Source organism: Danio rerio, chromosome 12, assembly GCF_052040795.2.
Source record: "Danio rerio strain M-AB ecotype USA chromosome 12, GRCz13ab, whole genome shotgun sequence".
Taxonomy (NCBI): domain Eukaryota; kingdom Metazoa; phylum Chordata; class Actinopteri; order Cypriniformes; family Danionidae; genus Danio; species Danio rerio.
The window spans coordinates 38,260,550-38,279,169 of NC_141032.1; the positions used below are offsets into that span (position 1 = coordinate 38,260,550).

Here is an 18,620-nt window from a genome sequence, read left to right on the forward strand (position 1 = left end):
AGCATGAATGGCACTAGCGAGAGAGATTTAAGATCTCAAAAAGAGTACACAGCGGCCTCTGGTTGATTCACAAAAACAAAAACTTCAAAAAAACATAGCTCCTGGAATGTATTTTGGTGTTCTTCAGAAATGTATATAGCGGTACGTTTGCAGAATGAATGCCTCTTCCTGAACACCAAATAATTTTTACAAACTTTAAAAGTAATTAAACAATGCAACCAATAAAGATTGGAAAATCTTAATCATCAAACTGAAGACGGTAAAATGCCAGCATCTTTCAAAAATATCAACCTGAGGATGTAGTTGTGGATTTAGGAACATTGCCACTGTAATTTAGCTAATAAATACGAAAACAAACAAACAAACAAACAAACAAAAAAACAAACCTGAAGTAGGTTTAGATTTAGTTTGTCACAAATCATGCTATTAACTACTTGTTTATTACTAGCCTATTATTAATTTAATAACTGTTTATTAATGGCTATAAAATATGATCTTATTTTGTATTCCTAATCCTACGCAATACCCAAATTCAACTTCTACCTTACTAATTATTAATAAACAGCTCATTAGTAGTTTATCAACCTAGAAATGTTTGTTAGTTTTTCCCAGTGGCTTTATTCCATTTCTCAGATCAGAATTGAAATTCTCAAAACTACCTGTTCAATCTTCTCCTCATTGTGTCACCTGTGCACATCAGAAAAGCAATTTCTCAGTCCTTTAAGCAAGTTGCAAATGCTTTTGTACATTTATACAAATGATTGTGTGGAATTCTCTGTTTTTTCCCTACATTATCAATTGCGTATGTCATGTTGGTCAAAATGTATTATGGCAGAAGTGTTTACATGCAAAATGCTTGAACAAGTTGTCTTAATAGGGCGAAGCAGTGGCGCAGTAGGTAGTGCTGTCACCTCACAGCAAGAAGGTCGCTGGGTCGAGCCTCGGCTCAATTGGCGTTTCTGTGTGGAGTTTGCATGTTCTCCCTGCGTTCGCGTGGGTTTCCTCCGGGTGCTCCGGTTTCCCCCACAGTCCAAAGACATGCGGTACAGGTGAATTTTGGTAGGCTAAATTGTCTGTAGTGTATAAGTGTGTGTGGATGTTTCCCAGAGATGGATTGCGGCTGGAAGGGCATTCGCTGTGTGAAAACTTGCTGGACGGGTTGGCGGTTCATTCGGCTGTGGCGACCCCGGATAAATGAAGGGACTAAGCCGACAGGAAAATGAATGAATGAAGTTGTCTTAATATTTTGTCATTATGCATTTATCTATACATTTCCATTAAAAGCTTTTTTTTTCTAAATCTGTCTACAATTGGTAAATTTCTCCCAGGGGAATTTTGACTTTTTCTAATGAAGGTGCATCTCAAAGGAGATTCTTATGTTCACTTTTCTACCTTTATTTTGTTTTTCCTTAATGCTATGCAGTGCTGTAATTTATTTTCTGTATCACAATGATATGATCAGTCAACAAATTACAGTACAAACTGCAAAAAAAAAACAAAAAAACAAAACCAATGTTTTAAATCAGAACACCCCCTCCAGAGTATACTGCTATATTGACAGCATGACTATGTAATTTTACTGTCTTATCAGTACACAGTGACACAAGGACTTACAATTCCGATGGCACTGACACATTCATTGACACAGAAATTTAGTTTTGAAAGATGAACTAAGGATTTTGAGCAAGGACTGGCTTTTGCAGGTATTCCATGGTATTTTGCTATTTGTATGCGTTGTTTTAAGACATTACTCTTCTGCAAAATTTAAATTCTGATCGAAGAAATGTACCAAAGTCACTGAGAAAAACTGCAAAACCGTGAATTGTGACATAAACTAAAGTTTCACAGAAATAACTGAAGGGAAACAGCCTGTTTAAAATTTATTTTACCGTATGTTGTATTTTAGTTTCTTTTTTATCATATTTGTTCTAATAAATGACTTTATGAATAATTCTTTACATTATCATTGTTTTGGTAAGATGCATTTAACCAGCATGTTTTGGCTCCCATCCCAAAAACAAACATTTGTAGCATTCAATAAATTAACAATGAGGTATCTGAGCTGAAACTTTACAGACACAATCTAGATACACATGAGAGCTATATTACATCTTGTTATGCATAACAGGACCCCCTTTAACCCATGATGCTTTTAAAAACTAAATAATGATGATCACAGGTAAAGCCACTTAATTATCCGTCTCTTTATCTGCTGATCTTTATCTCTAGCCGCAGTCCAGATTTCAGCAGTCACTTCAGTTAGCATTTATCCTCTGATTCATCAGTGATTATTTTACCCTATAAATGGCTGAAAAGTGACTAGTAGGATGATGCCTTGATATATAGCTCTATATTTTTTAATCTTATACAGCACATCATCAAAAGAAGAGAAAGTACTTGAGTACTTTAGAGCTGTTCTAGGTCACCATCCTCTTTTTCTTTCACACTGAATAGCTCCACTCAAGCCATTATTGCAAGTCCCTGAAATAGTCTTGCTGTCTTTCGCTTGGCCTTGTTTTCTCAAAGCTAAGATGATAAAAGTTTGATAGCTCAGAAAAAGGACTCAAATTCACTCTCCTAAAATGTAATGTATTTTATACTGTAAAAAACACTTATTATATTGATTTAGCCTACCTCTACCCCTAAATCCAACCTTTAAGGGCAACATAGGCTCATTCTGAAAACACAGCTCTATAAACGTTTCTGGAGAACACAGATTATGTAGCCAGAAGTAGGTATGGCTGCATTTAGTTTTTAAAATGAGCACTAAGGAGTGGTATCATACCGTTCCTTTTTACGCTTACCAGTTGATCAGTCAGTCAGTCAGTCATTCAGTCAGTCGACAGCAGCCTCAGGTGGATTTACCCGAGAACAGCAAGCGAGAACGAAACTTGCAAGAGAAATTTGAGATCTCAAAAAGTGTACCCAGTAGCCACTGGTGGATTCACGAAAACAAAAACTGCAAAAAACGTATCTCCTGGGACATATTTGGCGCTCTCCAGAAATGTATATAGAGGTACGTTTTCACAATGAGCCTGGGTTGTTTAAGGGGAAACTTGTGGCAATGTTTGAATGCCAAAAGACCCTGGTGAGTATGATTTTGACAAATTTTAAATTACGAGGACACAGGGCATGTCCTCATAAACCACTTCAACATTGTAATATCTATGTAGTTATTCAAATTTGTGTCCTCGTAAATCACCAAAACCAGCACACACACATAAAAATGTTTTCCTTAAATATGTGAATGCATACACTGTTGTTCATTCATTTTCCTTTGGCTTAGTCCCTTATTCATCAGGAGTCGCCACAGCGGAATGAACCCTCAACTATTCCGGCATATGTTTTACTTTCAGCTGCAACTCAGTACTGGGAAACACCCATACATCCTCTTATTCAAACAAACTTTTCAACTACGGCCAATTTAGGTCATCCAATTCCCTTATAGCGCATGTATTTGGACTGTGGAGGAAACCACAGGAACAGAGGGAGAAAATGCAAACTCCACACAGAAATGCCAACTGGCCCAGCCAACACTCGAACCAGCGGCCTTCTTGCTGTGATGCGATGATAACCACTGAGCCACCGTGCTGTCTACATTGTTGTTGTTATTTCCATATTATTTGTCGAATCAAATGCATGATTATTATTTTTAATTCATTTATAATATTATGTTGCACTGGACAAGCAATTGTTTATAATAGCCCAGACATCTGAGCCGATATGTGCTGCAATCACATCCGTTATGATGATTCTTAATCAATAAAGAGTTCAGAACAAACATCAGAAAATAATCTCATGCCGACTTCATCACTGGGAGTGGCATCTGCTTTTTGGATTAGGGAAAATGGCTTTATTTTTTTCTAACAGCTGTAGATTTGGTCTTTCCATCAGGATCGATTATCTTTCACCATCTCCTGCTCCTAGACACTCATATTCCCTCATAAACAGACACACTTTCACATGCGCAAAGTAGTGCTGCTGTAAAAGCACAGGCCATTAGCAACAATCCCAGCAGCTTGTTTGTAACTGAACATGAAGGACAAATGACAGAGCCTGGAGGCAAAGAGTAGGTGTGGAGAGCTTTGCTTAGAATAGAACAGATAAGAGCAAATGAAAGTAAAAGAGAGCTCGCTGAAGCATGCAGAAACCCAGCCTTATAATTAACACATTTGTTTTTTTGTTTTTTTTTGTGACATGTATAACTAATAGGTACATCAAATCAAACAAACAGCATCTAGTGTTTCAGGATCACAATGCATCTGTGCACAAAACACAAATACCAACTAATTAAACACCTATGAAGCCCCACTGAATTCCCAATGGGAAAAATATGTTAAATGTCAAGTATCCTCGAGATACTGTCATAGATTTATTATATAATTATTTTGTTTTTATTAGATAGATAGATAGATAGATAGATAGATAGATAGATAGATAGATAGATAGATAGATAGATAGATAGATAGATAGATAGATAGATAGATAGATAAATAAAATGATAAACTACATTATAATAGATATGTTTTACATTACATCAAACATTTTACATATGTTAAATGTTTTATTTTAATTATCTATACTACAAATCATATAAAACCAACAATGTTAAGTCAAATCAGATCAGATTATAATCATTTCTGAAAGTTTATGTGACACTAAAGTAATTTATTTGCCCTCTAAGAAATAAATAACATGGTAAAATATATTGTAGTAGATATATTTTACATTACATCAAACGTTTTATATACGTTAACTGTTTTATTTTAATTATTTATGCTACAAATTATATAAAACCAACAATAGTAAGCAAAAACAAATCAGCATAATCATTTCTGAAAGATCATGTGACACTGAAGTCATTTCTTTACCATCAAAGAAATAAATAACATTGTAAACTATATTATAATAGATATGTTTCACATTACATCAAACATTTTACATATGTTACAATGTTTTATTTAATTATTTATCCGAATAATCATATAAAACCAGCAATATTAAGTAAAATCAGATCAGATTATAATAATTTCTGGAAGTTTATGTGACACTTAAGTAATTTCTTTGCCATCAAAGAAATAAATAACATGGTAAAATATATTATAATGGATATATTTTACATTAAATCAAATGTTTTATAAACAATAAATGTTTTATATTTATTATTTCTATTAAAAATTCCATAAAACTAACAATGCTAAGTCAAATAAATCAGCATGTTATAATCATTTCTGAAAGATCATATGACACTGAAGCCATTTTTTTACCATCAAAGAAATAAAAAGCATGGTAAAATATATTATAATACACACATTTTACATAACATCAAACGTTTTATAAACATTAAATGTTTCATTTTAATTATTTATACAAAAATCCTTTAAAACCAACAATATTAAGTCAGATAAATAATATTTTAAATAAGCAGTGATTTTCTTTAACATTTAAAAATAATCACCGAGCTATTAAACTGGCAGTTCTGTACCATTTAATATAAATCAAAGCATCACTCACCTCACACTGACCTATCCCAGCTTGTTTACCTTACAACCGATGCCATTTCACTGTCCTTCACCATTACAGCTACATCCTTCATAAAAAGCATTTTGAACACAAATAAGCCTCTGTTCACAATCTGACTCCCGGATAGTTTTGAGGAATTTGCCGATGTTCACAAAACCTCATTATGTTAAATGTCATATTCCATCTTTTTCCGCCACTAGCAACATCTTCACTTGTGTATAATCTGGTATAACGCCAACGCATTCTTACCGATCCTTCTGTCTCTGGTCAGATCCTGTCTGCTGAATTCACCGGCAGGGAATAAACAGCACTTGCTCTTTCAGGAAGAGCCCGGTGCTACAGGATGGTCTGATTGTCTGGTGGTCAGGAAACTTGAGACCTGGAGGCTGGCATGGGATGGCAGCCAACCCCGCCGGCAATTACCCAACAACCACTGCTTCCAGAAAGATGATGTCATCATTACAATCGCCAAGCCTCGTCATCGTTCCAAATTCTATATTATTTAAAGGTCGCAGTAAATCTCAACATAATCCCCACAGGAACAATCGTCTAAATAAAGCCATGCTTTTCTGGAGTTATTTGAGGGGTTCAATGTTTTCATAAATTATGAGGCCATTTGAAAACTCATTATGAAAATCCAGCTGTAATGATGCTTAAATTGCTCTGCGGTGCATCATGACTCATGGTCAAAATCGTTGAGTCGTTGTGAGTCATTCACCTTCAAGATAAATGAACAAAGCAATCACAATGCAAATGATGAGGTTAAATAAGGATTTTCCCCAGACTTTATCCATGTGAAATCAAAATGTACAATGACTACGTTTACAAGGACATCAGTAATCCAATTATTTGCCTTAATCTGAATAAGACAATAATACGATTGAAGGTGAAGGTGTTTACATGAGTTGCATTTTGAATGTTCCTTTCATGATCCCATTTTACATGTTATAGCACATAATTCCATTAACGTCATTGCGTCACCACAATATCCACATTTTCTCTGGAGTTTCAAGTAATTTCAGGTGTTTCATTTTTAATTTGTCGACTTTAATTGCAGTTTGGCACTTTCACTTTCATTCAGAAACATTTTATGCATGCCCCCCTGATAAACGAGATATTGGATGCGCGTATGACCTGCTGGAAGAGTGTTGTTTTAATGGAATTTGATAATGCATCCTGTATGTGAAAAAAACAACCGTAATTCGCAATGCAGGTGTCTGTGGTCCTTCACTGACTCGGTAGGTGCAGAGAATAGTGTCAATCAGCCAGCATACAAAAATACAGTGTCAAACAGTTTGTGTACAGACTATCCTGTCGTAAAATGCAGCGAAAATCTTACATGATGATTTGGATTTATTGCGGTGTTTACATGTCTGTACTGCACTTCAGTAATGCAACTCAAATCGGTGTACCCCACATGTTTTAATCTGATATCTGTTTAGTTCAATTATGACCTTAATCGGATAAAATTGATCAAAAACAAATTACTGTTTACATGGAAGACTCTTAATCAGAGTATTGTCTTAATCGTATTCAAATTAGATTATTGCTGTGGTCATATAAACATACTGAATGTTTATTTTGCTAGTGCACATTGTTTTCTTTACGTGAACAACCAATCTGTCGACCCATTGAAAAAAAGTTAGTAATGGTAATCTTCAATTAAAGTCTGACCATTTGCATCTGTTTGGAGTGGCGGCCCTTCTCTGTTGATGTAAGTTTGACGACTTCAGTCACAAAATTCTTAATCACGCCCCCTTAGTTTGCTACAAGAGAATAATGTGCATAAAGAAAGCCCCGTCCCCTACTCAATATTCCATTTCAGTTGGAAATACATCAACATACACAACCGGTCAAAAGTTTGGGGTCAGTAGGATTTTTAAATGTTTTATCCTGCTCACTAAGGCTGCATTTATTTAATCAAAAATACAGTACAAATGGTCAAATGTTATTGCACTATAAAATAACTGTTCAAAAGTGGTTTATAATTTAATATAATAATTTATTCCAGTGAATCAAAGATGAATTTTCAACTACATTACTTCAGTCTTCAGAGTCATGTGATCCTTCGGAAATCTCTCTAATAATAATAATAATAGGCGAAGCAGTGGCGCAGTAGGTAGTGCTGTCGCCTCACAGCAAGAAGGTCGCTGGGTCAAGCCTCGGCTCAGTTGGCGTTTCTGTGTGGAGTTTGAATGTTCTCCCTGCGTTCGCGTGGGTTTCCTCCGGGTGCTCCGGTTTCCCCCACAGTCCAAAGACATGCGGTACAGGTGAATTGGCTAGACTAAATTGTCCGTAGTGTACGAGTGTGTGTGTGAGTGTGTGTGTGGATGATTCCCAGAGATGGGTTTCGGCTGAAAGGGCATCTGCTGTGTGAAAACTTGTTGGATAAGTTGGCGGTTCATTCTGCTGTGGCGAACGCGGATTAATAAAGGGACTAAGCCGACAAGAAAATGAATGAATGAATAATAATAATATTACTACTAATAATAATAATACTATTCAAAGTCTCATGAATGTATCAGTTTGAACCAGCAACCTGGTCTGCAACAAGCCCAGCAGGACCACTAGAGCAGATTCAGTTTCCTTTATCTCCCTCTAATCATTCCCAGACTCTCCACCATGAGTCCTACATCCATTCATCACTTTGACAGATAGAGCTTGTTCCCCTCTTCATCTCTGCTGACGGACATGATTACATTCGGAGGAGGGGAATAAGGTCTGTGGCTCCAAATTGAAAACGTAAAATTGTAAAACATGGAAATTCCAATTTGTGAAAGGTAATTCATGTAGATGTGGTCCATGTAGATGTGGCTCCAATACAGCTATTAATAGCACATCATAATAATAAAATGCAGTGAAATGTAACCACTGGTTAGATTCCTAAATCCAGCTCTGCAGACCCTCATGGTAACCATAGAAACCATGTGAGGAGGCAACAAACACAGCTGAGTCCAAATTTAGAAACGAGGGAATACCATTCACCACTGGTAACAGCCCACGCGATGGCTCATTTTCCCTCCATAGGGAGGCTTTACAAAGATAGTTCACCCAAAAATTGTTTCAATATTTACAAAAGATGTTGTTCCAAACCCATATGCTGTTAGATTTTATCCAGAGGGACACAGAGGTGTAGCTTAGAACAAATACTGTACAGTGTTTCAGATCAGGATTTCAATGGCTTCAAATTTATTGTAAGTGAACACTAATATTCACCAACCGTACAGCCTACGCCTCAACAGGGAGCAAGTGATTTGAAAGCTAACACAGAGCAAGATTTTTTAGCAAAGATATCATTACTGTGAGATGCAATGACCTTTATTCGTTTGAAAAAAAAAATAGGTTCACAATAAATGCCATTTCTAGAGCTTTTTCTGAAACTTGGGACCCATTTAGACTTCTACAGACTGTCAATCTAAGCATTTGGGTTTTTCAGTTGCAGAGTGAATTTGATTAAGAATATTGTAGAAGTATCTGAAGATTGAGTTTATAGTTTGTTGATGTACATGTGCACTTTGTACATGGGTTATTACTAAATGTAGATAATTCAATATATATTTTACACATAATTGACTATTCTTTTTTTTCTTTTTTATTATTTAATTTTGTGTGTGTGTGTGTGTGTGTGTGTGTGTGTGTGTGTGTGTGTGTGTGTGTGGGTGTGTGTGTGTGTGTGTGTGTGTGTGTGTGTGTGTGTGTGCGCGCATGTGTGTGTAATTGTAATTTCATTTTATTTATGGAAAAAGTTTGTGAATAATATTGGTTTCATTTTTTTCTGTAAAACTATCCTGCTATTTCTGAAAAGGTTTAATAAACAGACCCCCAAAAGATATTGAAATTCTACTGTGTAAAAACAGTTTATTTATTTATTTATTTTTAAATTAAATTTGGGTAAAATATTTGAGACAAACCCAACTGTTAAGTTAAAACTACTGATTGGAGATATTGTTGTGTGTTTTATTTAATTTGTAAACAAAAATTAATAGTAAATATTATGTACTAATAAATCATGACATTATTAAGACTTTTATTATTTATTCTATTTATTTATACAATGATGGGCTATACGCACATGGACTTTTAATTTTCAGCCAGGCAGCCCAAGGACTTTCGGTGAACTGTCTTTCCCATACAAAATTGTCACGTTTAATATTTGATTTTTTAAACATCAGCAATCTTCACTGCCTGTTAGATGAAGTAGGTCTCAGATCGCACAAGAAGTGCTGCATTTCCCCCGACATATCTTTAAAATATATCAGTTTATTTTACCCCAGTATATTAAATGGAATTTCTGCGCTAACCTGTAGCTACTGACGGCACTAGCGGTTACAGCGGCCTATCATCTCGTTTAACTCTTGAACAACCAAATGGGTGCTTAAGTCTATTTAATTGAATGTATTGTAATTACATTACAACACTGATGCTGTAAAAACAACCTTGTGAAATTTAAAATAGTCACAGTAAGCTTTCACCGGAAGTTTATCGCTGGCTTTAAAACTCTAGCTGTGCATAGAGCTCATTGCTTACAAAAAATAAAATGCTTTGAATTACTGCAATGTTTCACGTACAAATGTCTATATCATTAAAATGATTTATGTTTGCACAGATCCTTGAAAATTACAAAAAATAAGATGTACTTTGTATACCAGGCTGGTAGTTGGCAATGGTAAAAATAAATAAATTAATAAATAAATATTATATATATATATATATATATATATATATATATATATATATATATATATATATATATATATATATATATATATATATATATATGGCATCACCATTTTCATTTTCATTTTTTTGCTGTTTACACAGAGATGATAATGGGACTGTTTTCAAGCCTTATTGAAACCCTGTTTATAAAAATTTGCATTTTCAAAAGCTTCACAAACCTTGTTATGAAGTAAACGATTGGCTAAAAGTCATAGAAACACTATGAATTTGTTTGTTTAAACAGCCCCAATCATTGCTATTACAGTTTAGCAGTAAGATTGTTTTTAAAACATCAATGACAAAGATCAGAAAATGTTTCACTTCAACTGTATTTCCTTCATGTCATAATTTTTTTTTTTTTTTTTGGCTTTACCAACATTTGTAGCTTTTTCATCTGATGCAGGTGAGCAATAATGAATTGTATGTCCATTTTATCTAAACACTTTTCATGATGTATAACAATATACATATAAAAGCAGCTTGATGCTAATTGTTAATTGCTTTTGAGGGTAAAATGTATGTGTCTTTCTCCAATTCCATTAACTGACCTTGTCATGACCCAAAGGTTATACTCTTCTTCAATTACCAGTCATTACAATCTTAATTATCTCCTCACTACACACACAACTCCCTAGAGGTTGACAGTGTCCTGTTTGTCCAATCAGAAACGGCTACCTGTGCATCAATAGCCCAATCTTACACCTCCACCTCTCACCTTCGACATGTGAATCAGTGGACGTGTGGAGAGGCAAATAGAGTAATTTGTCAGCTTTCACATAGGGCTCATGCTCAGAACAAAGGATATAATCTGCTGATTAAAAACAAACGCTCTTCATAATGCGAGTGTCATTCAGTAAAAACGCGATGTAGGTTTATTAGCTGCTCAGATTTTGCGCATCTCTAAAGAAAACATTTTTCTTCTTCTGGTAAATGTTACATGACACCACTCGGCATGCATTAATAATATGAATACAAGTGATTATAAAAGCTTACCTGAGTCAAAATGAGAGCTCAGCGCAAAACTGGGGTTGAAAAACGACGCAGACATGACCAACAGTGTTACAGTCCCTGACATACTGAAGATAACGCGAAGTCCAGCAACGGTGTCTCTGCTGTTAAATACAAGAGTTTATTTTCTGTTCAAACACGTCATTCTCGCGCTCCTCCATGTCACGGAGATCAAACACGGGAATAGCTGGATGAATCCACTGGTTTTGCAGTGCATTATCTTCAAGACGCGTCTCACCGCAAGCCACTGCCGTGTTGATGCGAGTCTTCTCTGGTCATTCTCGTTTGTAGGGTCTCTGCGGTGGGCGCTTCTGCTTCTCTGCACCAAACGACGAGCGCACTCCTTGTGCGTTTGGCTGAGGAGGTTTTAACAGAAGGAAATTCTGTCAGTGCTTTCCTTCTAATGTTTCAAGCCCCGAATGAGCAGTTTGTTAATAAGCCTGATGGGAGCTGTTCAGTGCTGAACGACACAGCGCCATCTTGCTCTTCGCGATTCCTCCACAGACTCTCAAGCGGACTGATTCTGCTGGAATGGGGAGGAGATTGCGCCACTAGCGCAGCTGGAAGTGACGCTAACATTTAACGCGCTCGATGAAAATACATTATCTAATTATTTGCTGCATTACAGTTCGCGGAACTGTGGCTCACAACTTTTATGTTGACGAGTGTCCTGAGGAAACAGATGGATTCTTGCATAATTGCTAATTATGAAGGAATCGTTTAGACTCTGAACTCTGATTAAATTATTAAACATATGAGTGTAACCAATCAGTGCAGACTTTTATAATTCTTAATGGTTGAAAATTATTGCAAACTCATTAGTGCCCACACCCTTGTTTTAGTATATGAGGGAAAGAACTACAATCCTATATAGAAATGTAATAGGAGTAGGTAGTCAAAATTCAAAGGGAATTAAAAATGTTTTTCAAAATTGTAATTTGACGTTGTTATTGGACATCAAAATGACATTGTTTTTAGATGCTGGCTAGACATAGAATTTTGGTCACCTGGCATCACAACCTAAATCTAACCTAATATTAACGTCTTATGCTGTTGTGTGCCTGCTAGAGTTCAGGACAAGATAGGGGGTTGTTCAATAGCTTTGGGACAACTTTATTGAAAGGTGATGATCCACTTAAAATGTATGCAAGTTACATGACAGACAAATTCATGTATGGATTTAACAAATTATGTCATATTTGCAACATCTTAACATTCTGCAAAATATCTTACAAATATACTGTATTTTCAACCATTGGAATTACATATGTTCAAATTTATTAGCCATAATTTTATATGTATTTTCATATAGGATCATTTATATGATTTCTATGAAGGATGTTGAATATTTTATTTAGAATTTATTTATAGAAACAATGTATTTCAAGTTAACTACAATAGATAGATTTGATACTGTTGATAGCTACAGTGCTAAGCATAAATGACTTCACCCCATTTTGAAAGTTAGAATTTTTATCCATTTCTCAGAGCATATATGTAATATACAGTATATTGGCACATTTAAACAAAACATATACATTTATTAAAACAATATTTTATTCACTGAACATCTTTAGAAATAGAAAGATAATACATTTAAATTCATGTGAAATATTGCAAAAATGTATTACAAACTGCAAAATGAAAAAAATTTTTTTTTTTTTTTTGCTGCTCTTGATTTTTGCTCTGCTTTAAATCATATTTCCTATTTTTCCCAAACAAATAAAATTTGAGCTACTAATTTTTGGACTGTTATTGTAAGTTATTTTGTTAGATGAGCTCCAGATTTGGCTTTAGTACTGGTTAATCTAATGAATATGCACAAAAAAAATAATGTAAAGCTTCCTATAGAAAATATGAATTTAAATGAAAGATTTGAGAGAGGTGTATATATGCTGAGCACTGTATATAGCTAGATAAATAGCTAAATGAATGGATAGATATATCTTATTCATTTACATTCAAGTGGCCTTTGAAACCTGTTTCCAGAAGTCTGAACTCCTATTGATTTTTTCCAATCTTCCTTTGAGTTTAAGCTGTGAAAAAGCTTGTTATGCTGCTTGATGTTGCAAGCTGGTATCTTGTCATTATATTCATTTAATTTTTAAGTGTTGTCATAAACACACTTGTTTGTAGAACAAGAAATTTAAGCATTTTCTGCCATTTGTTATTCCCTATAGGCAAATGAATCAGAAGTCCTGAAATAATCGCAGAGAAGAGCTGTCTTCCGCACTGCAGAATAAACTGAATACCACTGCCAGTGCGTGTATTCATGGACACGTCACCTTTCCATTAGGCCACAGGAGAGGATTTGTGAATGGAAGTGTAATCCATTGATGGTACGGTAGGTCAAGAAATAGTAACAACAAGCTGATGCAGTTTGTCCAAATTTTATTCCTATTACCCAAACTCATACTATACTGAGCATACATTTTATCTGTCATGAAATTTAGAATCAACTCTAGCACCTACTCAAGACGACAAGCAATTTTAAACACCTCTTAAGCATAGTGCAAGATAAAAGATATTTTCAATTCAAGCCAATAAACTCCAGGAGCATTTGCCTTAAAGGCTATATCAAGTGTACAATAGTGTGTCCTGTTACCAAATGTGTAGAAGACTTGAACACATTTGGCCTTACACTGTTTTGTGTCCTAACAGGAAGCTCATTCAGAGGCTTCAGTCATAATGTCAAGTATTCGGTTTGTCTGAGACAACATGTCACTCCGTCAGGGTTGCCGTGGAAACACCGGCTAGCGAGAGTGTTCATAGTTCTGAGATGAATGTTAAAAGCACCTCTCTTTTTTTTTTTCAACTCTCCCACTTTTCTCTTAGTCAAACGCACTGCAGAATTCTGTCTCTGTTCACATGCCTGCAGGTGAAAACAGACAACCATGAGTTGTGCTTTTTATGCCTCTCTCTTTCTTTTATTTCACAGGCTTTGTTTGCTTTTTAGATATAGAGGACAGTAGGAGAGTGACATGAAAATAAAGGGTAAGAGAAGAGAAACAGATTCGGGACGTGACCCAAGATTGCGCCAATCAAGGTCACAAAATATTTAGTAATACGTAATTACAAAACTGCTCGAAAATTCTCAGGTTTACTGGATTTACTAAGTAATATTTGTTTTATTCTATAAACGACTGATTTAGGCTGCACAAAACATCCTTTCAGCATCGATATCGTAATGTGCGCATACACAATCACAGGATCTGCAATGTGGAGTTAATTTTTTCACCAGGAGCCAGTTGCAAACTATAACCATAATATTGTACAAATTTATCATTTGCATGTGCTTTTAAGGCCTGTGATTGTGTGAGAACTTCGTATAAAGCATTCAGAGATGAGAAATATTTATAGTTTGTAACTAAATAAAGTTTATATGTTGTAAGAATTGAAATATTGCAAATATTCTGATGTCTTTGACAATTCAAAACATGAGCTGAAAACGAGCCTGGACCTGTTTAGCTACCTGCTGAACACGACTTACAACTGATAATGCTGCAGAGACTGTCTTGAATTGCCCCTGAACGACCTCAACAAGGATACATAGTGACCCCATGGACACATTTATATCTGACCCACGGGATCAAATGGGGGTTATCTGTAAGAATTGAAATATTGCAAATATTCTGATGTCTTTGACAATTCAAAACATGAGCTGAAAACAGAGACTGGTAACTTCACAACTCAGCAAGGGGAATGCGGGAAAAACCAGTTCCTGCTGCATTTGCATCTGAGTCTGCTTCATCCCCCCAACTCACACATATGGTCATTTCAATGTTTGAATGTTCTAGAATTAACCAAACTGACTTTAACTATCATGTTTGATATCATTTGAAATGTCTCAGTGTGACTGGTACAATGGTCTCATTCTCTCAGAAATAGACATAATCAGAACAATAAATATATAACTTCAGGCATCTTTTGAACCACTGAGAGGGGTGTGCCACTAAGTGTGAATGCCTTTTGTTCACACCCCCTTCCTTGAGGGAATTCTTGGATTACTTAAGGCAAGGTTTGAGAAAAACTCAGGGCGATTCTGCCTAACCAGATCAGCCCATAACATGGGGTCTGCCCATGTTATGTATATTTCAAAGTCAGGTATGCATCTTTTCATCTTGGATTTATCTTTGATAATTTGATGTTTTGTATTGATCATTTATGAATTGACTGATTGAATTGGCATAATACATTTACCTGACTAATAAATTGTTATGTTTTGAATGATTCAAACAGAGTTCGTGTTATTATCTTTAGTAGATTGTGGTAATTTCATAGCACCACAAGCCCCTGTTCAGGTTAGTAGCGGACTAGAACACGGTAGACGGAGCATTGCGGCACGTTACACGATGTCTCTAGAGCTCCGACTAACAAATTGGCATTTATTCATGTATACTTAGGCTGTAAAAGGATATCTAAGGGGATAGTCCTTCACCCGATAAACTTTTAATACTATTTAGATAGTATAGTGATTATTCAAAGTTACTACTAGTTTAAGTACGACTGGTCTGCTTAATTCTATAGTAATGATCGTTATATGACTAAATAGCTCTGTCTGATTTAGGAGGTAGCAGACCTATGGGGACCGCATAAAAAATATCCTAATCTGAGTAAGTAGGGTTCTGCCTTTTTAGGATAGCGGTCAATCGCCCCTGTTTAGTGACCAAGACTGACATGCTTGTGCTTAAGAAATTGTATACTCGGCCGGTACAAGATTCAGGATGTTATAGAGATCCCAATGAACGAGAATAACATAAAATGATGAACCGAAGAGAATATTCAATCATAATCTAAAATAATGTGAAAGGAAACAAAATAACCTTCTCAATGTTTTATAATTGGAGTCAGATAAAACGAGGATAAACATATTAATATTCTAAACCATCTCATACTAAAATTGGAGTCAGATATGAGTTAAGTTTAATATAAATCAACATTGTGCACTGGAAAGACCGAACATGCAGTAAACCTTCATCCACCATTGGATACCGTCATTGGACCAACTGGCTGGACCCTACAATGTTTAGAATTATTAATAGGATGAAGACTACACAGTAGAGCTGCACAATTCTGGCTAAAATGGAGAATTGCATTTCGTTTTTTGCTTAAAATCAAGATCATGATTTTTTTTTCACGATTCTGTAGATGTAAAACAAAGGTTAATATGAGTAGGCTATTATTACTGTTATTCTCAAACATATGGTAAAACAACGATAATAATATTAGGCCTATTAATAGGTCTACTGTTGGTTAAAATGCTAAATTTTATTTAAACTTCTGTTTATTAAAGTACACTATGTCCTCTCGGTAGTAAACAAACTGTGATTTCGCAGCCGCAACTACATTACATTAAGACTGAATTATACCTTATAAATACAGCATGTGACACTTTTAACGCCATTTGAAGGTGTCCAGCTGAGCAATTTGCTGTGAAGACTTGCCTTTATGCTTCTCTCCTGACCTTAAAAATATAATTGGCTGAATCGTAGAAAAGCTGAATTAAGATTGCCTGTAGGGTTGAAGCAGGATCACAATATTTTTCCGATTAATCGTGCAGCACTACTAAACAGTGCTATTTTACATTTGATTATTCAATTTCTGTATTAAGAGTTCCAAGAAAATTGTAAAGCAATATTTACTTCACGTGTATCTTTGATCTGCTGTATTTGAAATTTCATTCATTCATTCATTTTCTTTTCGGCTTAGTCTCTCACTTTTATCAATCAGGGGTCGCCACAGCGGAATGAACCACCAACTTATCCAGCATATGTTTTACATAGTCAATGCCCTTCCAGCTGCAACCCAGTACTGGGAAACACCCATATACTCTCATTCACACTCCTACACTATGGACAATTTAGTTTATTCAACATGCAACATGCAAACTCCACACAGAAATGCCAAATGACCCAGCCGAGGCTTGAACCAGCAATCTTCTTGCTGTGAGGCGACAGCGTTACCCACTGCGCCATGATTAAAATTTGTTTATGAAATTGTATGCAAATGATAATCTAACTGAATGAATAAATTATTTCCAAATAGAGCTGTTAAAGTCATCTGGTAAAAAAGTATTTATATCGCATTATAAATATTGCCAAAAACAAAATATCGCAATGTCAGACTCTTCCAATGTCATGCATTCCTATAGTCAGATCACATTCCTAATACAATATTATTTATTGTTTTGTATTTAGCAGAAATTATGTAAACTGAAAATCTGGATTATTCCATTAAACATTGCTTTCTTAACTTCTCTGAAGTTAAAATATTGGTATTGTATAATCTAATCATTAATATAAACATTATTTTGAACAATTGAAATGTTATGCTCTAAATGACAAGATTTTACATTTTAAATTGGAAAAGTATTTTTCAGACAAAACAAATAAATTTTACTTAATCGAGAGGGCTTTAAAACATTGACAACATTTGCATTCAAATTCACATTTTCAAAACTAGCTCTGCCAATTTTCTTCAGCATCTCATCAGATCTTTTGACCAATCATATGCTTTCTAAAATATGATGCGCCCTTCTCTTTACACTATATCCCAATACACGTATAGATTCTTTTCACAAGCCTGTTATGACACGTTTAATGGTTGTCATAATCTTAAATCCTTGACAGTTTTTAATATTTCGTTTTTTTTTAAAAACATGAACATTTATATGTAATGTATTATATCATCTTTGCATCAAATTACAAAAAAAAACTAAACAAATTACAGCTTATTCGAAGTGTTGGTAATGCACCGTCTAGGGGGATGAGAGTAAATTTGATGTTATTCTCTTCTCTGGCTGCCGTCATCATTCTTACACATTTTTTTCCTTTTTCTGAAAGCCTTGATAACACCATCATAGAGTTTTTCTTGTATTATTTCAGCAAATATGGTTGTAAAAAAATTATTTGTTGTACTCTTCGATTCACTGTGCTTTAAGTTTACCCAACCATGACGTCTTCCGCTACTGAGAAATGTAAAAAGGGTCTATTGTGAAATTAATTCTGTCCTTGTTGAAAAAGTTGTAAACACCTATGCGTATATACAGTTGAAGTCAGAATTATTAGCCCCCCTGTTTATTTTTTTTCCCCAATTTGTTTAACGGAAAAGATTTTCCAACACATTTCTAAACAAAATAGTTTTAATAACTCATTTCTAATAACTGATTTATTTTATCTTTGCCATGATGACAGTAAATATTATTTTACTAGATATTTTTCAAGACACTTCTATACAGCTTAGAGTGACATTTAAAGGCTTCACTAGATTAACTAGGTTAACGAGGCAGGTTAGGGTAATTAGGCAAGTTATTGTATAATGATGGTTTGTTCTGTAGACTACCATTTAAAAAATAATAATAATTAAAATAT

At 34.9% G+C, this 18,620-nt stretch overlaps 1 protein-coding gene across 1 annotated transcript in view; it reads right to left on the reverse strand.

The window, feature by feature from the left end:
* The window catches only part of lmtkb (lemur tail kinase 1 b), an 88,850-nt gene extending 77,090 nt beyond the window's left edge, over positions 1-11,760 (reverse strand). Inside the window, exon 1 of the mRNA XM_087276690.1 lies at positions 11,236-11,760. Within this exon, the coding sequence (XP_087132816.1) occupies positions 11,236-11,317 (82 nt within the window). The 5' untranslated portion in view covers positions 11,318-11,760. The remainder of the gene's footprint in view (positions 1-11,235) is intronic.
* Positions 11,761-18,620: the final 6,860 nt, after the last annotated feature.